The sequence below is a fragment of the Anguilla anguilla genome, chromosome 9 (assembly GCF_013347855.1).
Source record: "Anguilla anguilla isolate fAngAng1 chromosome 9, fAngAng1.pri, whole genome shotgun sequence".
NCBI classification, from domain to species: Eukaryota; Metazoa; Chordata; class Actinopteri; order Anguilliformes; family Anguillidae; genus Anguilla; species Anguilla anguilla.
The window spans coordinates 30810222-30835000 of NC_049209.1; the positions used below are offsets into that span (position 1 = coordinate 30810222).

The following is a 24779-nucleotide window of genomic DNA, read 5'->3' on the forward strand; positions in this document are numbered from 1 at the left end:
CGAAATACGGCTCAAAAGGCACCTGTTGACAAGGTTACAGCTCGTTGAGATTTGAGGGAGCAGCCATGCATTCAGAGTGAGTTCAGAGCAGACCATTTCCACTTTGGCAACTGCACATAATTTTCACACCCACCCCCCCCCTAACATACACACTCCTTTTCCCCCTCTCCGCCTCGCTGCCCCCCCTTGTTCCCCCCCCCCTCTCTCTCTCTCTCTCTCTCTCTCTCTCTCTCTCACTCTCTCTCTCTCTATGGATCAAAGGCAGTGCATCTGATTCATCCGCTGCAGCGCACACGGCAGCTGTGATTCTCTGGATTCTCTGACTCTGCCAGTCTCCATGCCCGTCTGGCAGCGAGCAGGCTTTCCTCCGCTCCGCGACTGGGTTTGCAGGTCTCCACCGTCCACCATCCACCGTCCCGAAGCTTCTGACAACCTCTCCTTCGGGGTGACCGGGCTCTCTCTCTCTCTTTCTCTCTCCGTTTCCGACGGGGCTTGGTGCGGGAGTGTCGCTGTCACAGGAATCCCAGGTGACAGGTGACCAGCGATGGGATCGTGGAAGCGTGAGGGTGGATGTTCCGCTGAGGTCTCAGCCTGTGTTTGAGCGATCCGGCAGCTAGTTTCTTGGGAACTTTGCAGGAGGTATGATCCATAGTCACTATGCTCCCTGCAGGGGGATAAACCTATCCACCTGCGAACTGCTCCTGTTCACTGCTCTCCCCTCCCCCCCCACCCACCCCACCCCCCCTTCTCCCCGCAACCCCTGCCCAAATCATTTTATCTGTCTGTGTTCCATTGTCCTGAAACCTATTTGATATATTTCTTTTTTCTGCATACAGATACTTGTCTCACTCTTTCATCCACTTTCGGTGATTTCTCCATCACTCATGCATTTCTCTCCAACCTGTAACAACAGGTTGTTGGTGTAGACGTTCTTTCAATATCACCTGTGTCAGTTTCTGTGGATACTTGCATGTCAGACTCTGGTGAAAGCCAGGAGTAATGTGATATTGCTGCAATTTTGTTTGTATAAAGTAAATAGTAATCACACATTTATTCATACTTTTGTGTTTTGAGAAATGTGGTTTTCATCTATCTAGCATAGCTTGTCTGTCACATAAATAGGATTTTCTCACTTGCCATTCAGTTATGATGGACAAAAACAATTTTTCAAAATGACTTTTTAGAAAAATATTTTCAATTGTCAGTTTCATGTCTGCAAGGTTACTTTCTGGGTATTACAATAATATTGTGATGTTATGAAACAATTTTGATTATGCAGAGAAGTGAAACTTAAAACAGAATGCAGATGCAAGGGTGTGGAGAGTGTTCATCTGGACTGTATCACTGTGATTGATTTGTATTGTGTTTGTATTCTGGATGTCATGAAGTCCTTATCTACTGTAAACTGTGGGATTGCATATTAGCTAAAACATAAGGCATAATCTGTATAGCCAATCTAGCTGTCCGTCCCACACTGATGTCGGAGTTAACATGCAAATAACGTGGTTCTGCTGTGTTGCTGGTTGCTCGCGTTGTCTGTTTCCCCTTCTCGATTTCAACCTCAGTATTTCTTAATGTGACTCTGTATGAGTCTGTTTTAGCACGTGCATACATTAACGTTCAGAATAATGCTCAATTTCAAGCAGCTGTTTCTTTCCTTTCTGGCCACCGGTACCTTTCCCTCGTGAACAAACAGTAGAGACCCATAAACTGCATTAAAGTCAGTGCACATATGGAGGAGACACAGATGCTTTCTCCAATTTGTCATGAGCAGCTCAAGGTCTGCGTCAGCGCTCCAGGGTTTCGCCCCGCCTGCAGGGCTGTGTTCACCTTTATCCATCCTGCGCCTCCTTCAGGGAGAGCAGAATTTAACTCCGGTTTATCCATAGCACAAAATTCAGACCTGAAAAAAAAAAGCCTGCGTACATCACCTTCAATGTCACCCCCCTCCCCGCCCTCCTCCCAAACTCCCCCCCCACCCCCGCCCCACAGCGACTCGGTGAGGGTCCAGAAGCTGACAGATCGTGCGGTCGGGTAATCGGTCGCAGATGTACGCAGACACACACACGGGGATCATCGCGGACCGCAGTACTGATTTGGTGCACATGCTCTGTCCCAGGAGAAGAGACAGCAGCGCCTGTTTCATCCTTTACCCCCCCCCCCCCCTTCATCGGCCATCCCCATGGGAACCGGGAATCTCATACCGACGTGGGTTGCAGAAATGATGCGTGGCTAATTACAGCTTGAGTGGTTTGTTTGGCTCCACTGAAAGCATGCTCATCAGGTGGTCCTCTTCTGTTTTTTTGAACACCACCTACATAGCAGAGTGCTGTCCCAAGATGGAAAGTTGCCGTTCCCTTTGCTAATTAGGGTTTTTTTTTTTTTACATATGAGAAGCTACATATGAGAAGCTAATCCATGACACACTGACCCCTAAAAGACTGAACCCTCCCATACTGTACCCTAGGCTGTGTAATCACCAATTGCTTGTTGCCCTATGGAGCTATCAGCCAGTCGACACTGGCACAGTTCGGACTCAATCCAAGGCCACGAGGCTCATCCATGCACCACAACATGGTGCTTGGACCGAATGAGCCATCCAGCAGCCCGTGTCCCTGAGAGTTACATTCACATTCTCCACTTCAGTATGTCACTCTGGATAAGAGTGTCTGCTAAGAGATTTCAATACAATATAATCTATCAAGGATGGCAGCCACAACTCTCGCAGTACTGTATTTAAATAGAACTCAGTAAAAAAGCCAGAAGTCTCACAGTCCCCCCTGACATTATTCTATAATAACTGTGATTACTGTTACTTACTGACAAGAGTAATGGGCAACAGAAATGTGTGTGTGTGTGTGTGTGTGTGTGTGTGTGTAATACAACGTTTCCAGAGGTCAGTACTGTTTGAACAGAGGGTCCAGGGGCAGGAGATAGCTACCCGTTGTAAAGTGAGAAATCTAAAAAAAAGCCTTCACCTTCACCTTGCTGGTCTTAACCACTTGTCACAGGTTCAGAGGACGGGACGTCCCACAGGCCCCCGGTGTCCGGTTTAGCCCTTCGAACCAGCCAGTGAACAGCCCGGTGTGTCACAGGTAAAATGAATTCCCACAGCAGGCTTACTGTCAAGGTCAAACAATGAATTGATATCAGCGCTCATTTTTCAAAGTTTATGCATTATTTCGCTGCGTTTTCATTAGAATTCATGAGTTTGACTCAGCTCCTGCCCTCAGGCACTATTTTTGGGGTGCTGGTGTGAAGTAGTAGCTAATGAACTACATTTGCACCCAGAGAGTTCCCAGTTCACACCTCAGGTGGGGCATCGCAAGCAGTCTGCAGTTTGATGTATTTCGCCTTTATTAATACACGTGTCCAGCGAATTAATCAGATAAACGTAGCAATCAAACACTGGTCTCACAACAATTTTTCATTAAGTGCAATACCGCATAATATTCCAAAGCCACCCATGCCCGGCACTAAATGCGTACATAATACAGGGCAAGCACGGTTTCACTCAGAAAAGGGAAGATTTATTTATTATTTTTTAATTTATGCAGATTTATGCGTTCTCCACAGAAAAGACATGGAAAACATTCTAGAGAAAATAGAAATCCTTGCGTGTGTAATTACAGCTGAACTGCGCACGGGACATCAATTTCATTTACGAGAGCACTTGCATTAAGTAAAAAAGGTCGAGGCAAAACAAATAAATAAATGTGTTTAAGCGTGCTTAGCTAGAGCTGTGTTTCTGTTTGCTTACTGTGCTGCAGGGCCCCATCTCAGAGCTGTCCTTTCTGCCTGGCCCCACCCTGCCTGGCCTCACTTCCCCCCAGCACATGGTGAGTTTTCACTTTCCTTACAAGACGACCCAACACTTAGGCATGCCAAGTTGTCACTTTCTTTACAAGATGACCCAACACTTAGGGATGCCAAGTTGTCACTTTGCTTGCAAGACGACCCAACACTTAGGCATGCCAAGTTGTCACTTTCCTTACAATACAACCCAACACTTAGGCGTGCCAAGTTTTTACTTTCCTTTTAAGACAAACCAACACTTAGGCATGTCAAGTTTTTACTTTCCTTTTAAGACAAACCAACACTTAGGCGTGCCAAGTTTTCCCTTTCATTTTAAGACAACCCTACACTTAGAGTTGCAGTTGCAGTTAATTCCGAAGACAGCGATTTGGTGGGAGAGGTGGTTGCATGGAATCATTCAGGAGATTTCAGAAAAACGGGTCTTCCATTACAGCAAAGAGAAGTTCTCAGGTAGCACCTGAAACTCCAAAATGCTGTCTGATGTGTCAACTAAGGCCTTGTTTTGTAAAATTCATCAAAGACACAGACATGGGATTAATCTTCAATTAAGCATGTGCCCCAGTTGGTTCCTCCAATCCACTGAGAAATATGACGTGTTGCTTCAAACCTTTTGATTTTACAACTTTAGTTTTTATTTTTCTCCAGATTATTTCAAACTGAGTGCTTTAAGGAGACCCTCCTGGGCTCAAGGCACACATGAACAGAAGATCAGTGGCGAAGACGCAGTCGAGTCACTGAATCAGACCAGCCCCGTTTTTGCTTAGGCGCCAGATATGTCAGAGCCCAACTGGACAGAGGGGGCGCTGTTCCCCACAGGAGAGCCTCTGAACTCCACCCTGGACTATGAGGACTTTGAGGCAGAGCGGAGCCCCAGCACCATCCTCATTCCCTCCATCTACGCCCTGGTGTGCTGCGTGGGGCTGACGGGCAACGCCATGGTGATCTACGTCATCCTGAAGTACGCCAAGATGAAGACGGCCACCAACATCTACATCCTGAACCTGGCCATCGCCGACGAGCTCTTCATGCTGAGCGTGCCCTTCCTGGCCACCTCGGCGGCCCTTCGCCACTGGCCCTTCGGCTCGCTCATGTGCCGGCTGGTGCTTAGCGTGGACGGCATCAACATGTTCACCAGCATCTTCTGCCTGACTGTGCTCAGTGTCGACCGCTACGTCGCCGTGGTGCACCCCATAAAGTCCGCCCGCTACCGCCGGCCATCCGTGGCCAAGATCATCAACGCCTGCGTGTGGGGGCTCTCGCTGGTGGTCATCCTGCCCATCATCGTCTTCGCCGACACCGTGCCGTCGCGGGACGGTGGCGTGGACTGCAACTTCCTGTGGCCGGAGTCGTCGTGGTCGGAGGCCTTCGTGGTGTACACCTTCCTGCTGGGCTTCCTGCTGCCCGTGGTGGCCATCTGCCTGTGCTACTGCCTGATCGTGGTGCGCTTGCGGGCCGTGGGGCTCAAGGCCGGCTGGCTCCAGCGCCGCCGCTCGGAGAAGAAGATCACCCGCATGGTGCTGCTGGTGGTGGCGGTCTTCGTGGTCTGCTGGATGCCCTTCTACATCGTCCAGCTGGTCAGCGTGTTCCGGCGGCCGCCCGACCCCATGGTGACGCAGCTCTTCGTCATCCTCAGCTACGCCAACAGCGGCGCCAACCCCATCCTGTACGGCTTCGTCTCTGACAACTTCCGCCGCTCCTTCCAGCGCATCGTCTGCTTCCGCTGGCTGGAGAGTGGGGTCGACGTCGAGCAGGTGGACTACTGCGCCATGCCGCTGAAGCGCCGGGCCCCGCCCCTCGCCGACGACCACGCCCGCCGCTTCCCCCTCAAGGAGTGCCTGGCTTCCGACACGGTCTACCGCAACGGAACGTACACTTCCCGAATCACCGCTTTGTGAGAAATAAGCATGGGAATCGATACTGAAAAGGGCAGCAGACAAAGGAAAGGACGGAAGGGGAAGGGGGAAAAGAGAGAATGTATTAACACATTTTATAAAACGGAACAATCTATGTGCAATGCATGGATGCTACTTCTCATTAGGGGCAGCAATTTATCAGCGCACCCTCCTGATTAATAGGTACTGGATACTTTCTGGCTGAAGTTGTGGATCACAATGCACAATGTTCCCTGTGCATAAGCGTAAATGACTTTCAGGAAACAAAGGAGTCTTAGTGCTCAGTCACCAGTAGTTATCAGTACTTATGTGAACCTTCTGTCAAAAACTGCTGGACGGAGAGAGTCGTAATAACAGCTAACCTTTCAGCCTGGGGTTATAAAAGGCCTTTAAAAGAAAATTTGAGTGCTTGTCACATGGGTGACCCGCGCAGGTTTTTTTTCAGGATCAGGATCCTGGCTCCTGCTGGTGCTCAAACGTGGCTCTACATTGCGAACACTTATCTAAAGTAGGAAAAGTTATTTTCAATTCAATTCAGTTCAATTGTGACTGTGTGAAAAAGACGCTTTACAGTGGAAACAGAAAAGAATAATTGGGCAAAAAAATCAAGCCTCTACACCCAAAAAGCGAGCAATTGAGGTTAAAAATAACTCCCCAGTCTGAAGAAACACACTCAGACAGTACCCAGAAAAACTCCCCATTGGAAAGAAATCTCGGGAGAAACCCAGCTACAGAGGTGGAGGCCCATCCTCTGCTGGCCAGCCTGGTGTAATGTAAATTTTCCTAATCCAAACTCCTAATGAAAATGGCGCTGTTAATTCTGCCTGTCAAGAATGACCCGATTATGTCCACATATGCTTTAAATCAGGTTTTCACAGCTTGTTTCATTAAGCACCTCAGGATTCAGCTTTAATTCAAACAGTCCCTTTTATGAAAGCGCTAATGTTAATGTGTTAACTAATTGAACCCTGGGCATCGGTGCATCCTTATGTTGCTACTTCTTTCTTCTGCAGGAGGAAGCCAACAAAATGTGAAAGATATGGTCAATATATATTCACAGTTTATCCTGAGCTCCCATAAAACGAAACCAGGAAATTAATGTTTACAGCAGCACAAATGGAGCACGTTTATCAAATGAGAACTCGGTTCCTGTTTTCTTGGCAGGCCTCAGCGTCATTACAAAAAGTACAATGTACAGATTACAGTGTACAGATATACCAAGTGCAGGTGAAAATTTAAGTTGCTGTAGTCTATGTTTTTCATTTTTTCAGGGAACTGAAATCATATTTATGATGTGAAACCGTGTTCATTTCAAAATTAAGTAAGCTAAAGGTGTTATGCTGTTGACTCAGAGCCTTGGTGTGATTTCATAATAAATTATTGCACTTGAAGTTATCCATCTCCTGAAACTCGTTCTCAATATATTTTTTACCTTGTCATAAAGTTGTTACACATACAGTAAGTAATTAATTTCCTTCATTAATCAAAGTAATGCAACAATAAAGCAGCAGATACAATATCTTGTTGGCAGAGCATTGAGAACCTTATCAGAAAAGTCAATATTACAGTCTTGTGAGAGAGTCAGATGTGATGTGCTGTATTTTTGCTACTTAGAATAACGAATGACTGGTCCATGCCTTAATTAAGTAAATGTCTGTATAGTCATCTTTTACAACTAACTGAATTTTCATTGATGTTGTTAATGTTGTAAATGTTGTTTATTTTGTTGTGGGATAAAAAGTAGCATGGGGGTGACAGCACTTAGAAACAAGAAATCAGACCTGTGCAAGCTATTTCAGCATGTGCTTTCATGTATATATTTTTTAAAAGTTCATTGAAACCTTTTTCTTCTGCAGCCATTCAGCCATGCAAGGGTGCAGAACCCCCTCTTCTTCTCTACAGGCCCAGGTGTGTCCACTCCTGGCCTGTCAATCATCATGTCAAAAACACATCAGTAAGCATGGACAAGCATACATGACATTATTTTCTTTATTCACAGGAAGCCTGGGGGGGGGGGGGGGGGGCTGGTCATTTCTTAAGTTGCTATAAAAGAACAACATATTTATCTGACTGTATTTGACAGTGATTTAACATAACATAACATAACATTACATTTCATCTCAACATTTCATTACATCACATTAAATTACATCCATTCAGCAGTCGTTCTTATCCTAGAGTGATGTAAATTGCAGGAGACTGTACAGTAAGTGCATACGTATGATTTACATGAGCTATATTGCCAAAAATACATGCAACAGCTTTTGTTAGGCATATTGGTTACAAGTTGTACAATCTTGGACATATTCATATTCTCTGTAGGTCATATTCATATTCTCTGTGAAAATGAGGGACGACTTTTCATTTTTCCCATCGCAGCATCTGACATCCACTAAATTATGGGTGGCCTATCCATCCATTATCTAAACCGCTTATCCCTGGTCAGGATCGCTGGGGGGCTGGAGTCGATCCCAGCATGCATTGGACGAGAGACAGGAATACACCCTGGACAGGTCGCCAGTCCATACATACAATTCACTCTCTCATACCTACAGGAAATTTAGAGTCTCCAACTAGCTTAGCTTTCAACCTGCATACGGGACAAAACTGAAGTAGCCAGAGGTAACTTGTATAGACAGAGTGAGAAAAAACCCAGGACTTCATTCCTTCTTGCTTGTGTACACAGAAACCCTGCACAGAGTCCTCAAGAAAAATGGAAAGGTGGATGTAAGGTGAGAGCAGCAAGTAAAGTTTGCAATTGATAAAAGTTGCATTTGATTAAAATATTGAAGAAAGAATTGCAATGCTCCTTACATGTTCCCCTGGTACTGTAACTACGTTGTTTATTGTGTAACCTTTAACTTTAAGCAATAGACAAGGATCTGTATCCACCTTATGCACGACATTTTACCGAAACTATGAAGTGCATTTTGCAGGGAAACGTCTGGTCTGACCAGATTTGCCCTTCGTCAACGCTCACTAGCTTACAGGAATGTCTACCAGGGAGCGTACATCTGAAAATCTGACCCGAACGGATGGATGTCTATCCTACATCCTTTGAGGATTCATGACTGGGAGGATTGCATGAGTAAACGTCCAAAATAATGCATGACGATTTTATTTTATTTTATTTATTTTTGCTTACTCCCTCCATGTTGATGCTACAAATGTACAAATGCAGTGAGACTTGGTTTCATCATCAAAACCTCTACTTTAGAAACTAGCTGACTATAAATAAGTTATGAATGCAGGTTGGAAGTCTACTCTTCTTGCTGACCTGAGCCTGTCCTGAAGTTACCACACTAATTTGAAGAGTAGGTTTTTTGGATTTTTATTTTTTTTGTCAGTGTCAGTGTTCTAGCCCTCCACTGCTTTCAGTTACCAGTAGCAGCTGTTACGTACATCAGCATTAGAATGTTCAGTAAAGAACTATAAAGTGTTAAAGGGTTTTTTCAGACTTGTCCAAGTAGACAAAGTAGCGCTACACATTGCTTCTAAGGAACACAATAACAGAGACGGATTCAGGCCTACTAATAAAACTCCCAACTGAGCCGCGTATAATGAGACAGGGCAGCTGGTATTCTGCCATGTCGTATCATTCTTTGCACCTTAGTTTCTATTCTGGATTTTTGGACCTGGAGAGGGCCATCTCACCGAATACTGCTGTTCTGGCATGGCTCAGGGATTGCTGAGTGAAAAGCTCACACTTATCTCAGGGCATGACAAAAGCCTTGTTAAAATGATCCGCTGGTTTGAGAGCAGAGAAATCAGAACACATGAAACGTACAATAATACTGAAGAACTAAAATGTGTGCCAAACATCAGCTCAGCAGAAGCACAGTGCAGCCAAAACAGTAAATAGCCGATGTCAAAATATTAAGAGAAGTTGCAGAGAAACTGACCATATATTAAAATCAGGGTGCGCACCAGAAGAAACCTTGTTTCTTTCATCCTTTCATTCCTTGTAGTTCAGCTTAGTGACCCCAAGCAACTCTGCACAATTGACTTTCCAAAACTCCCTGTGGACTCCTGGATTTGACAGGAGCTGTTCTTCCAAACTCGTCAGCTACAAATTGTTTGCACAGAAAAACATGCCACGAAGGCGCCGGGGGAGTTCTGTGACAGAGCTTTGCAAAACACGTAAAATAAATTAACGTTCTCTGGCCTATCTATTAAATATGTTATGTCATTGCAATGACTTATTTGCCTTTTCTTAAAGTAGGCTGCTTTTTTACTCCAGTCAAACGGGAGCATTACGACAGTTGTGGCAACAGCAAAACTCGTATCGTAGGCAACTCCCTCTGCATTCACTCACTCTGCTCATACGGGGACACTGATCTTTTCTTACTGCTCAATGTGCTTGGATGTGCTGTACACTCTAAAGTACTTTTGGCAAGTGTTCTATGGAAGTTCAATCTATGGCAGTGAGTTTTCAAACTCGGCCCTGGGGAAACCCACTCTATACACTGGTTTTTATCACAGCCAATATCTTGATCAATTAATTTTGTTAAAAACGTTTTAAATTCAAGCATAATTTTGTACGTTCATGTATTACAACATAATGCAGGTTTGTCCTATTGCCATTTTCTCTGGTTCTGAACTTAAATATTTCTAAAATAGCTGTTTCAGTCACCAGATGACCTCATTTTCAACAATTAGGACCCCATTGATTACACTCATAATTAAATCAATTCTGAGATTTAACCTCTTTATAAAGAAATAATTTGTCATACAACACATTACAGAAAATGAAAGCAGTGTTTGATTGACTGTTATTAGTCCTGGGAATGTGAATGTGGAATATTTATTCTTCGTGGCACACAAAGCTATTTCTGACATAATGTGAACCCTTCAGCAGACATTAAGTGTCTGATTAAGTATAGTTAATAGCTCAATACTATTCAAAGTTTGCAATTATGGTAGGGAAGGAAACCAGCAATTAGAGTGGGTCCTCAGGATCGAGTTTGAAAAACCCCTGGCCCGTTATATACTCGGCAGTGCACTGTTGAGTGTGCTGCAATAGTACTACAGTATGTACTATGTTAACTAGATACCAGGACTTGCTAGTATTCCCTAATGGAATGAATGCAGATGAGGAAGTGTGTTGGATTCATCTGGTCACATGTCAAATGCATAACAATGTGCAATGTGCATTAGTGGTGGGTGAGGTGAGTTCCCACTCATCACTGTAAAGCACTTTAGGCGTTCGGGAAAGTGCTACATAAATGCAATGATTCATTCATTCATTCACTCATTCATTCACTCATTCATTCAGGTGTACTCATTTATGCTCTCTAGTGCCTCTAGTGGATGTATCCAGCGCAACATTCCCTCAATTGAGACTCAATATGAATGGGCCAATTTTTGACAGTGAAATAAAAATATTTCTCATCACTTCTTGTGGTTTATTCTGAATCAGAAACATTAGCATTGTAATATTGGGGATTTTCAAGCTTTTTCACTATTTCTAAAATTGGGATAGATTTATTAGTTTGTTCTTTTTCCCTGTAAAATATTTGACGTCATCCCTCTGGGCCGTTTAGAGGTTCCAGACAATTATTTCTTGCTGAGAAAACAATGACGAGGGAAACTCATTTAAGAGCCCGTTTTTATGGTGGAAACATATCCACCACTAATGTAGCACCCACCTGGGAATGCACAGCATAAATTTTGCACCAAAGCACTCACCACATATCAGCTAAGGTGGAGAGTAAGGGATAATTAAGTTGCTTAAACTAGGGGAGGTTTTCCCAGATCGCAGGAGAGTTTGACCAGGACACTGCCAAACTCCACTCAAATAGTGTACCATCAGTGTAGTGCAGTGTCAACCGAGACTCCCCCAATTATACAGCAGTCTACCTGTAATGCACGTAATCGTCTTCACTCACTCTCAGTTTTAAAGAATGGTAATAAGTACTCTAGGCTTTCACCACCTATTGCAGGAGGAGTGGAGGCTCCCAGTTTACCTCTGATAATTAAATCAGTCACATGTCTATGAGAGACTTGGTGAATGATATTCTCTCACAAATCACAAATACAATAAAATAAAATGGTCGGGTCAAAACACTTTTTTAAAAATAAAACTCCTTATGCAAATTAGAAGTAGGATTCCAATGAAAAGTTTTGAGGTATGGGGGAAGTGCATAAGGACAGGGTCAGGAGGGCAAAGAGCAAAATCTCTGCTGACCCCTCCCTCCCTACATCCATCCTCCTCCAAATAGACAACCAGTGCCCAGTAGACATCTGGACCCATGAATAAATAACTGAATAGCAATCAGTCATCCACTGGCTGCCCCTTCCCCCTCAACCGCTCCTTGTGTTTTTCTATAATTGTGTGTAATTTTTTGCTAGTGACATATTTCTGTAAAATGTTTACTTTTTATTTTTGCCATGCTTGTTTTGTTTTGTTCATTTTTTCTAGAGATTCAAGATATTCAGTCATTCTTTGTCATAGTTTAAACAACAGCAAAAGTTCCAAACTGAGAATAAAGCAACACCGCCTTATTTGGAAATCTTTTTGATAAAATTACTCAGAGAGCATTTAAATGTGGACACCTGAATGCCATTGACACATTGATCACGCTGGCTGTCTGGCTGGTTTCATTGCCAGGGGTTAACAGACGGTCCCACTTCTCCAGAAATGTGATTCGGGGTAGATGTGTATAATAGCCTCAGAGGTACAGCTCCAGGAACAGCAATCAGGGGATCTTTGTGTGTTTACATGCCCGTGTCCTCTAACGGGTAACCCCCGCACAAGAATGCTCATAAGTAGAAAGGCGGTGTTTAGACTGACGGGCCGCAGACATATGTGGTGAGGACGGATGCGATGAGCTGAATTAATGAACACGTCACTCCAGGGCTGCTGGTGACGGGGCGGACCTAAACATGAAAGCGAGGCCACACGCCAAGCCTCTCTCTGTGTAATTAGACCTCACAAAACATGTTATTGTGCGCAATGGCACTCGGCAACTGACCACAGGCTGAGCCAGGGGTTGTGTGAGGAATCAGGGTGGGGGGTGGGGGGCGTCTTGCTGTGCTTGGGTGATCTACGTTGCATTTTTTAAAATTATTTTTTGTTTGTTTTGCTGTTGAGGAATAGTCTACCCAGGATTTCACATTAATCATGTCAGAATGAAAGCGGTTTCTGCCGGTGCCTTATGTGCAACTGCTGCTGTTCCACCTCAGGGTAGCTTCTGTTCTTCATCCATTACTGTGGTGCAAAGGATTCTGGGAGAGTGTTTGTCATCCATTGCTACAGTATTTATCTAGGGCCGTGTCCACAGCTGCTTACTTGCCCACTTACATGTTGCATACAGCTCGTATACACAATAGTAGGCAAGTAAGCTGTTTTGGACACTGCCAAAATTCTGGGAGAGTGCCCGGTTGTGTTGCATTGTGCATACTTGTGTTCTCACCTATAACACAAAGAAAGTATGATTGCCATATTGCACATACTGTGATCCTCAACCACAAATCTGAGAATGCATCATGCACACTCGTATATCCCAGAAATCATTGCATTGAATACAGCAGCCATCATTTACCTGAGCAACCACCAATGAAACAGTGGTTGAATTTGTTTACAAATGATTTCTCATATTGTTTCCGACAGATATTGAAAAATGTTCAATATTGAATTGTGCCTCAAGGGATAATAATTTAATTAATTACAACAAAATATCCACAGATTAGCTATAACATGCCAGTTATCATAGCATGCTAACATACACTAATGATACGAAGGTAGGTAAAATGCAGCTAAAATATGCATGTAAATTATTTCAATAATTTATTTTATTCGGTTGCAGGAGGGTGTCACACTTACTCTAATTAATGTCTTTTCACGATTTTGTTTGAAAAAATAAGGTGATTACTGTATTTCATAGAACACCAGTATACGCATAACAGAACACAATCACTGTCACGCATCACTAATGCTCAAAGAGTTCTGAGAGTATGTGCTATTCATTGCTACAGTGCAAACAGTGCAGAGGATGATGATTAATGATGTGCCAACGGTTCTGGAAGCACGTTTGTCATCCATTAATGATGGACAAAGGGTTCTGGAAGAGAGTTCATCATCCATCCTATGGTGCAAAGGAATTTGAGAGGGCTGAAAAGTTTTCAAGCAAGATAGGTGAGCAAACTATATGCTTTAATACAACAACTTCTCTGTGAAGGTGACATCACTCCTCCTTAAAAATTACCTTATGACACGCAAAATGTGTCAGTTAATGCTTTATCGCACTAAATGATGTCCATTTAGCATTTATAAGTAATTAATAAGTCATTCATAGGCAGTGAGTAGTATCTTCTCAATGAAGGGAGCTACCAAACAGTTAATGTACCATCGCATGCCTTTGTAGAATCTAGGTAATGTAAAATCCAGATCTCTTGCATTAGACCGATGATTTGCTGATACCACAGGAACAGCGATCAGACTTCACCAGAAAGGAAGAGTGTGCTTTAATAAGCTTTTTCTACTATGGTGCCCGTAATAAGGTGGTACACAGTCACAAGGTCAGGCTGACTGCTAAAAACATCACTTTACCTGCCACTTCAGCACTGTTTCTCAACTTAATGCCCATTTACTATAACTCTGCCTGTTCTCTACCTGTTCATTTTTTTACTTACTTTCTTACCGATACTGCGATACATATGTGTCTAATGAATGATTCTATGATGCTATGATTTCATTACAGTGGATAAAAGAATCTATCGAAAACAAGCAAATGATTGCAAAATACATAGAAAATCCCATAATAACGCAATAGCAGCAACCACAAAAATATAATAATAATAATAATAATAATAATACAATGCAAAACTCTGATGATCTCCATTAGAAATAGGATTTTTCAAACAAAGCCAAGGTTATGTGCCACTATCAAGTAAAAGCACTGCTACAGGTAGGGACCATGCAGACAGAAGGGTATTAAACTAGATCCAGCAATGGCCAAACAGGCCGGCCTTAATAAGGTGCCCAAGCCCGAATAGGAACTACGTTCATATCTGACAGGATCTCTCTGTGAGAGCCTGAAGGGAAGGCCACTGAGCAGAATGCTGTTTTAACTGATTTTATTACTGATCCCAAGTCAGCCACATCTGGTTCTAACTAGTTCGGATAATGGGCCATTGTGTTCCTGCGTGGGTTGACGGGGAGTAATTTAGCTGGGATTAGCAACACAAACAAGAAGATCGCTGTTTGTTTTCTAATATTTTGCTCTCGTAGCTGCAACCTGAATAGGGTAAATTGAGAGAGACAGTGCAGGCACTGATTTTATATGTCTAATTTTTCAGATTCCTGGCTTTATAGCATTAACGACAAAGACAGAACGGCACTGTGAGCTGGAATGTGGCCTAGCTCTGGACAAAACATAAAAATCAAAATAACTTCCATTCCACCTGAAAAGACCCTGCTTCCAGCCGCCCACCGCTGGTGTTCTTTAAAAATGGATGTCCTTTTAAATATATATACTTCTTTTTCAAGTAACCCATAGGTAACACATAAAAGCCTGGCAATAGCTTCACTGTGTTACTCAGTGTTATTTTTTAACTCTATGTCCCATATTACTGGCTTGTGAGCGCTATCCCATACAGATAAAAATCATTCATTATTATTATTATTATTATTGTTGTTGTTGTTGTTGTTGTTGTTGTTGTTGTTGTTGTTGTTGTTGTTGTTGTTGTTATTATTATTATTATTATATAGAATAATTTCAATCAGATAAGGCACTAAGGGCCAGATCAAATCTAAGGTGGTTCAGTCCCAGCAGTGGCAGGGAGTAGCTTGGTGCAACTCATACAGTAACAGGTCATAGTCTAGAGAGACAGTTATCTCCCACCTCATGCCCCAAAAGCGACCCCTCTGGCCAATTGGGATCCTGTCATTTGTGTGCATCACTTTTGTCAGCTTCCACTGGTGGACTCTGATTGGCCCAGTTGGCGGATGGCAGGCTGACATCACGCATTACTGCAGATGCACACATTAGTCGCCCGCCCTACCAAAGTAGCCTGCAGCTGCAACTGGGAATTTTAAATGGAAGGAGAACATTTTTTCAAATGAGAACAGCAGTCCCCTAGCTTTCAATACGGAGCAGAATGAGACTGGCTTAGAGTAGAGCATGACACACAGTGCCCTGCAGCTAAAACAGGGATGAGATAGCTTCCCACAGCTTTAAGGCTGCCATCAGAGGCAGGTGATATTATTCACATCTCAACCTCGCTGACCTCTGACCCCTGTGACAGAGGAGTAGACAACACGGCGGAGGTCGGAGGCCATGGGGGTTTGGGATGGGGGGGGGGGGGTGGCGGTGTTGAGAGCGAAGGGGTGAATGAGGGTGTTAAGAAACAGATCTGTTTTCAAGGGGGCCCCTATTGAGATAAATGGGTCTTGCCGAATGTCTTGAGGAATGTAAACTCCTTCCTGCGCTGGACCCCGAGTGCAGGGCTCTCCAGCTGCACTTCCAAGCCACCAGCAAACTCACGTTACTCCCCACTTTCCGCCCGAGGCAGCTGCCCTGAAATACTTTAGGGGGCAAAGACAAGACTGATACTGCCTAAGTGCTATGATATATGCCCTTCCTTCTGAGTGTCAGATGTAGGCAAGTGCTGTGAGCTTTCGGCTCTCACAGAAGACAGGCAGGTCTTTTCGTTTGTTTTTCACCAAACACTGAACTTAGTCGCGATATTGTATGACAATTGAAAAGTAGGGAGCAATTTCTTACTCATCAACTGCATGCAAAGGACAATGCAATCAAATGGCCGAAGATGCGGCTGAACAGACTGGCACTGGGGAATGATGTGTGGAATGAATGATGTCATGGCTCAGACTTGTCTAATCAAAACTGTCTGCCGCATACTTTCAGACTTATACAATAAATAAATTATGTGTTTGGAAGGCTAGATTCGAAGAGGAGCGTGGGCACTCCATTGAATTTGCTGATTTTATTATTATTCTCCCTTTTTTGTCCTGCTCCTGCAAAACCCTCTGGTCGGTTATTTCAAAGCTTGGCACATTGATCAAAGGGTACTCCAAGCAGCCAACGAACAATTTTACTGAAGACTGATCATTTGGTGGCATTGTACCAGTCGATTGTATTTTACTTTTTTTATTTTATTTTGCTTTATCTTTAAGCAATCATAACCCTTTCCCAATTTGACCTAGTGAATTCAAACCAACATTACTAGCCTAGTTCTTCACAATGATCTGTTTCAAGGAACCAGAAATTCACCTCCTTTTTGATTAAAGAAACAGTTCTATTTGCATGATATCTATTATTATTTATGATATGTATATATTGTTTCTGGAACAAGATCTAAAATCTCATTTCAAATAATATGGCTGCCATGAGCCAATGAATTTGCAGTAGACAAGTACTGATAATAATATGAAAGAAACAGAATCTCTAAGGAAACATGGAGAGACAAAGTTCAGTGATTCCAAAGTTCAGTGATTCCCGCGAGGTAAAGTATATACTCTTGAAAAACTAGTGTGTGAGTAATTTCATTTGACAAAATGAATGGAATTCGCACTGGTTCCAGGCCACTCATCTGTAGATGTATTTTTCACACACATAAGCACACATATGCAAGCATGCACACAAGCACAACGTACACATGCACAAAATTAATCTATTGATTTAAAATATTATATTGCATATTCCAAATACATATTGCAAGGTCCAGCGGCAAATGAAAAATCTTCTGATTCATTTCTTATGTTTATTTTTACTTTTTTTTTTTTTGCACATTGCTAATTATGTTTTGCTTACTGGGTATTGACCAATATTTTCTCAGCATCCAAAAAATAATCAAAGTGACATAGCTTCAGGAGCTCAACAAGGACACTTGAGGCTTAAGGTAGGCTTCTTTACATCTCTGTCTCTTCTCAAGAGACACTTTAATCTCTGATCCCTAGATTGTTGTTCTTTCTCAACATAAAACAGGTTTTGAGAGGTACGGCTGCTCGCTGGCTACAGGAACGCACATCTGCTTTTAATATCTCCTGCCCTTCTCTTTCTCTCAGCCCAGCCCTTAGTAATGTCAGTCCTGCTCACAGGCCAGTGCTTACGATGGCCTTCATGTGATCAGCCTGGAGATGTTTGTTCCAGTTGAATCCACTCATATCTGTCTTTTTGAGACTCTGTAGGTTCTGCTGAATCTACCTTCATTTCAAGGGAATTCTGGGAAGGCTAGGGAATGTCATGTATAGCCTGCAGGTTACAGTAGGCAGTGTACTTTGTAAGAAGTAGAACTTTTTGAGCAAAACGAACCAATGAGAACAACTGAAGAACAAAAAGACGCGGTGTTGCGTGTTCGTATGGTGCAGTGTGCGACGGCCTCCAGGGAGAACTTTTGGAAAACTTCTTTCTTGTTCTCCGAACTCTCCCTCTCAGCTATTGGTCCAAATATCAAATGGTTGGTTACGTCACGGTTGAGAGTGCAGAGGGCAGACTTCACATGCTAATGTACGAAGAGTCAATGCCAATCTCTCTTCTGTAAAGATGGGAATTCTGTGAGTTCCCGCATGTTTGATGAATGGTGCTACTCGTTTCAGCAAGTCATCAAAACGCCTAGCACACATTCGGAAATAAGAGAAAGTGGACCCCTCGACTAAACTCCACATTTCCCGAATGTACAGACAACATTCTCCATTCTCCGTCCTACTCTGATTTAGAGGGCAAATGTACCATCTCCTTTGCCTTTTGTTCTTCTTTTGCATAGCTAGATAAACTCCACTTTAAACACATTAAACTTTTCATTTTGTGTTGTGATCTCGCGTAGCCCTTCTCTTTATACATCCATGGCATAGCCGCGAGACGGAGGTCTGGGCGAGATTCCAGCCCCGGTTAATAGCTTCCTCGTAATTATTCACGCCCCAGTGGCGTGGAGTGACTTTAAATGGTGCGGTGTTCTCACTGAGTATACCAACAACAGTGTTCGTGGACATGCCGGTGGTTCTCAATCCTGAAGTTCTTTCTTCTTACTAAGTATACTGCCAGCTTACAGCATCATTGCCCACACCCTATCAATAATATCCCATGCACATAGAATGCTCTTTGCATGTGTAGATAGCTCATTGCATTTGTAGGCTGCTCTTTGCATTTGTGGACAGCTCATTGCATTTGTAGACTTCCCTTTGCATTTGAAGACAGCTCATTGTATTTGTAGACTGCCCTTTGCATTTGTAGACTGCTTGTTGTATTTGTAGACTGCCCTTTGCATTTGTAGACTGCTCGTTGTATTTGTAGACCGCCCTTTGCATTTATAAACTGCTCGTTGCATTTGTAGACTGACCTTTGTATTTGTAGACAGCTTGTTGCACTTGTAGCCTGTCGTTTGCATTTGTAGACTGCTCGTTGTATTTGTAGACTGCCCTTTGCATTTGTAGACGATCTAGACTCTTTGTATTTATATTGGCTCTGCAAACCAGAAATGCTGAACCTGTTCCCAAATCTGTTCCCAGATTGCTGCTGATCCATTGACAGTTGTCCTCCCTATCGTCAATACTCAATTAAATAGTCAGATTTACTCCAGTTTACTTGGCACACATATGTGTGCTTTCATGCATATTCATGTGTGTGCATACATGTCAACATGTGAGCCAATGCATCTGTACATGCTTGTCTGTTTGGCTTGTGCACATACTGTATGTATGCATGAGCATCTGTGCACAGATGTGTGTGTTGGGGGCAGGCTATTGTCATCATCAATGTGATGAGCATCATAATCAACACAAGTATCACCATTACCATCATTTGTAGTACCAACCAGGTTCGTTGTCACCTGTTCTGCAGGTGTCCGGTCACATCAGACCCTGTGTGTCTGGAGCTGCTGACACAACAAACAGGAGAAATATCATCTCCCATCCCTGAGAAAACACAGATGGGGGTGGGAATCAACCGGCAAATATTTCTGAGGATATGAGACTGGCCTGTGAGCTGGAAGGCTTCTGAGCAAAGAGAAATCCCCATCTACGGTGTACGTGATGTCTGAGTAAAGAACACATCAAAGGAAGCCAGCATTTGGTTTGCAATCACAATGTGGCTTGTTTAAACACCATATCTTAAGGCTTTTGGACAGAGGAGTACAGCTTTGTATTTTCTCATTTCTGCTGTATCAATGCAGAACAGATGTGTGAATGCAGGCTGCAATATGACAAGAACTAAAATATGAAGAATTGGTGATGAATCTGTACTGAAACTGTACTGAACACTGCAGTATGAATCAATTCTAATGAATCCATTCAACTCTGTTGGAGTTGAAATAACACAACATTTTACTGTGTCCCTAACACCCTATCTGAACACTGCAGTGTGCATCTTTACTGAATGCCCTGACTAAACACTGCAGTGTGCATCTTTACTAAATGCCCTGACTAAACACTGCAGTGTGCATCTTTACTAAACGCCCCGCCTAAACACTGCAGCGTGGATCCCCTTACTGAACGCTCTGAACACCCAGCATAAACAATGCAACTAGGGGACTTTCTGCTCTCGCTGTGAGCAAAACAACGTCTCCACATTCCCATCCGGAGAGAATATGGTTTCAGCAGGCTGTCTTGGCTTGCATAATTTTGGCAAAGCACTATCTTTGATCTAAAAGAAAAGAGAAGAAAAGAAAACATGAATAAATTCAACAATCCATATTATACAGGCTTTAATTTTTCATTTTGTTCAAATAAGGGAACACGCGTTTCCCCTGGTCGCCGTGCCATGGTTTATGGTCAGAGAATAAACATGCTCTGCCATTATGCCAATTACCGAAGTTCCCTCGGTGGGGAACCCCGGAGCTGCTAGTTCAACCCGAAGGCTTTCAGTGACCGACAGCTACAGCCTGCTCCAGGAGTAAACCTGACTTGCCAAAAATCAGAGAGAGAGAGAGAGAGAGAGAGGGGGAGGGGAGGGAAGAGGAGGGACTGGGAGCTGTCAATTGCATTGTGCTGTAAACTAGCCATACAATTACAGGTAAATTGCAGTGTTGTAATAGCGTAGAAATGTTTATCTTGCCTAAATAAGGTCCATTTGAATTCTTAATTCAGAGAAAGGGAGACCTTGAACGTTTTGCATTTTATTTTTTAAGTTTAAGATAGAAGCTTGGATTTTTTATATTAATTCAATATAAGGAGAAGGGGAGATGGTGGAGGAAGGAGAGGGGGAGCGAGGGAGAGAGAAACAGTTCAGGTTTCAACTTATCGGTGTACCTCCATGAATAAGAAGGAGATGCAAGTAGTGATAAAAAGATGGAAACACAACAGTGTTCTAAAAGTGAAGGGTTCTAGTTGTTCCATAATGATGTGCAGCATATTTTCTGCAGTGGTTTCAGTTTGCTCATACCCTAGGAAAAGTAAGGTCAATGTCAACCATTTCTTAACGGTGCTGAGCAATCTCACTGACCCCATATTAATGTATTTCTTTCCTGTACAGCATGACATCGTTCAATAGGACAATGCCTCCATTCATAAAACATGCATAGTCACTACTGAGTGCTTATAGGACCATGACACAGACATTATCCTATTATCCTGGCTGTCTCTGTTACTAGAAGTGAACCAACGATAGATGTGAGCTTTTCTGCTGTTTATGAGATATTTTAAATGGACAGAGCAAGCGTGTGCCGGAACCGACTGCTTGTGGGAATCTTCTGTTTACGGACGTGATGCTGGTGGCGGGTTCTTTTTTGGATGGAGGCTCTGCCTGTGCTGTCCCCTGCTGCCCCTCCCTCAGAGGTGTGGTGTGACTGCACATCTAAAGAGCTCAGGGGTGACCAAAGTGCACAACTGTGACCACATTCTGCAAAACAGTGACCTCACTGTGCCCAGCAGTGACTGCATTCTCAGCGATTGTGACAACATTCGTTGCGATTATGACAGCATTCTTTGAGACTGTGACAGCATCCTTTTTGATTGTGACAACATTCTTTCCGACTGTGACAGCATTCATTCTGACCGTGACAGCATCCTTTGCGATTGTGGCAGCATTCTTTGCGATTGTGGCAGCATTGTTTGGGATTGTGGCTGCAGCCTGTGCTGTAGTTCAGGTACACAGCAACATCAACCGCAATCTGTGCAATTGTTTGTTCATTCCTCCATTTCTGTTATGTTTATTATTCTATTATGTGACTGCCAGTCGCCTTTCGTGGTGTGCAGCAAGAACATGAAGATACTCATAAAATTCAATTAAAAAAGAAAATAATATTCATAAAATATAAAAGTATCAGACCAAATGATCATAATTCCTGTGACAAGTGACCCCCGCCTCCCTGCCCCCCCCCCCCCCCCCATTGAGAGGTACGCAGGGCGGTAGCAGTTATTTACTTGTTAAGGGCCATGAAAGAGAAGCTGTTTGGTTCTATTTTATGATTACGCATCATGTGAGATTGCAAAGAGTTCCATGATGCTGCTGTTATCCAGACATCTGGAACCTTCTTCAGTGAGAGGCTGTGGGACAGACGGCGAGAAAGAGGGCGGAAAGACGTAAATGAAAGACAGAAAGCAATTGTGTTTCCCTGGGTCGCGAGCAGGAGTCGGGCGGCCACACACGGTTCCTATTAGGAGAGAGGAGAGGGAGGAAAGAAAAGAAAAAAAAAACACCGTATTGCGTTTTCCCAGTAACCTGATCCAATCCTGGAGATGCATCGGATGCGGCTAACAAGCGAGGACACCCCCACGTCTCCCGCAGGCCGACACCCCCACGTCTCCCGCAGGCCCACTCCCCCCCCCACCCCCCACCCCCCACCGGGGCTCCTCCACTCCCTGAACCACCGCATTGTGACCATTCCACAGGCCCGCCATTGTTTGAGTGGCCTGTCTTGTCTTGACACCTCAGAGCACGTCTGGGGGGGGAGGTGGTCGGTGGGGGTGGGGTGAAAAGGCAGAGGACACTATGCCAAACACCACCCCCTGCACTGCCACCCAAATCAGAGCCTTCGCCAGCTGGAGACCATAAGTTCAATGGCCTGCCAGACCCCCAGTGTCCATGGACAGCCAGACCCCCAGTGTCCATAGACAGCCAGACCCCCAGTGTCCATGGACAGCCAGACCCCCAGTGTCCATAGACAGCCAGACCCCCAGTGTCCATGGACAGCCAGACCCCCAGTGTCCATAGACAGCCAGACCCCCAGTGTCCATGGACAGCCAGACCCCCAGTGTCCATAGACAGCCAGACCCCCAGTGTCCATAGACAGCCAGAGCCCCAGTGTCCATGGACAGCCAGAGCCCCAGTGTTCATGGACAGCCAGAGCCCCAGTGTCCATGGACAGCCAGACCCCCAGTGTCCATGGACAGCCAGAGCCCCAGTGTCCATGGACAGCCAGAGCCCCAGTGTTCATGCACAGCCAGAGCCCCAGTGTCTATTCACAGCCAGACCCCCAGTGTCCATAGACAGCCAGAGCCCCAGTGTCCATGGACAGCCAGAGCCCCAGTGTTCATGGCCTGCCAGAGCCCCAGTGTCCATAGACAGCCAGAGCTGCATTGTCCATGCACAGCCAGAGCCCCAGTGTTCATAGACAGCCAGACCCCCAGTGTCCATGGACAGCCAGAGCCCCAGTGACGCGGATCGGGTAGAAGATGTACAAAGCCTGAAATGTTGCTCTCTGTCCCAGTGGAGGAGCACAGACAGTAGATAAATAAATCAACTCTTACGGAGTACATATGGTCCCTGTTGGACTCATACGTACTCTGTTAGAGTTGAATTAACGCGGGATTAAGGGTTTACTGCACTGTCAGCCGTCACAGGGCTTTAATTAGAATGGCCACATTCAAGCCACTGCTGATGAGAGCCATTTTATGTGTAATTACAGGCAACCCTGGGTCCCAAACAACGCCCACAGCGCTGCATTCGAAATAATAAGAAGCACATTAAGCTGCTTAAACTCCTACGACAATGCACACATGAATCTGCCTTTGTGTTTCTGTGTGTGCGTGTTCGTGCGTCTGTGGCGAAAGTTATGAACATGGCACGTAGTGCATTGAATGCTAACTGTGCTAACTCAATGACAAATAAGACATAAAAATGAACGACATGCACACATACCTTGGGGTCAGAAAGAGTGAAAGATAGGGGTGAAGGTCTCCTTTAACGAGTCAGATCAGACTCTGGGGTGAGTCTGTGCAGTGTAGTGTAGTGTTGAAACCGCACACGCAGGTATGGGAGGGAGAGGAAGACATGTCACCCCCAATATTTCCCTATGAATTAATTGCTAGGCAAGCTAGTATACTTGTGAGACTTGAAGGTTGACTGTGCAAGACTAAGTGGTCCAGTAGGATGCCTCCCCCAAAGTTGAAATGAAACTTATGATTATGGGTAAAACACATGCTTTCTGTTTTACATGGTTTGGAACTTTACATTGAAAAATAAAATAATAAATTTGTTTATTTTATGGGGGAGTATGTGTTTCCTCTGAGAAGAAAAACCATTTTGGTTCTGGAACAACTGTCACAACATCAATCACACACACACACACACACACACACACACAAACAACACATAAACATATTGCCATACAATGCAATGTTCTGTTCATAATAGTAAATTTAATTTAATGTGAATCTTTGACATTACAAAACTCAGGTAGATCTGTACTTATGGTCTGAACGTGTAAAGGAGTTTGCTCAGTCCAATCACCAAGGTCGTATTGTTTTTAACATGCACGTGCAACGCTAACCCATTAACATGAGCTTGACAGGCACTGGAAAAAATATTGTGATGGAGCTGAACTAATGTCCGCACTCAAATGAATGTAAATTTTGTAGTAAACGAGAAGGACCGAAGCCCCACAGGAGATACACTGAGCATGCCTCCAGCCTGCCCCCCCTCGGTATCAGAAACACGATATTGCAGGAATTTGGCCGGCGGTGAACGTGCGGGAGAGCTGCCCGCTCGGAGCGCAATGTGCGGAGCGTCGCCGCGGCGTCCCCGGAGAGCATTCCGGCTGAGCGGACTCAGGAAATTGCGCCGCCAGCCCCCCGCGGCAGCCGGCCCGCAGATAACTGTTTTCACAGGGTACCGTTGCACCCGAGCCGCACCCCCCCTCCCCCCCCCCCGCTGATCCGGCAGCTGCATGTCTGTG

The 24779-nt window shown here is 44.3% G+C and overlaps 1 protein-coding gene across 2 annotated transcripts; it reads left to right on the forward strand.

Annotated features, from left to right (window-relative positions):
* Positions 1-273: 273 nt before the first annotated feature.
* Positions 274-7103, forward strand: LOC118235771 (somatostatin receptor type 1-like). Of its 2 annotated transcripts, XM_035433544.1 has the most exons (4): positions 274-639; positions 3012-3095; positions 3771-3839; positions 4462-7103. In XM_035433544.1, exon 4 carries the CDS (start codon positions 4590-4592, stop codon positions 5709-5711), a length of 1122 nt encoding a protein of 373 aa, XP_035289435.1. In that variant the 5' UTR covers positions 274-639; positions 3012-3095; positions 3771-3839; positions 4462-4589; the 3' UTR covers positions 5712-7103. The 2 variants fall into 2 exon arrangements, with proteins under 2 accessions (XP_035289435.1, XP_035289436.1); XM_035433545.1 differs by lacking the exon at positions 3012-3095.
* Positions 7104-24779: the final 17676 nt, after the last annotated feature.

Bases quoted from the DNA above. Each gene is read 5' to 3' on its own strand.
- LOC118235771 (XM_035433544.1), top strand. From the start codon at position 4,590: ATGTCAGAGCCCAACTGGACAGAGGGGGCGCTGTTCCCCACAGGAGAG.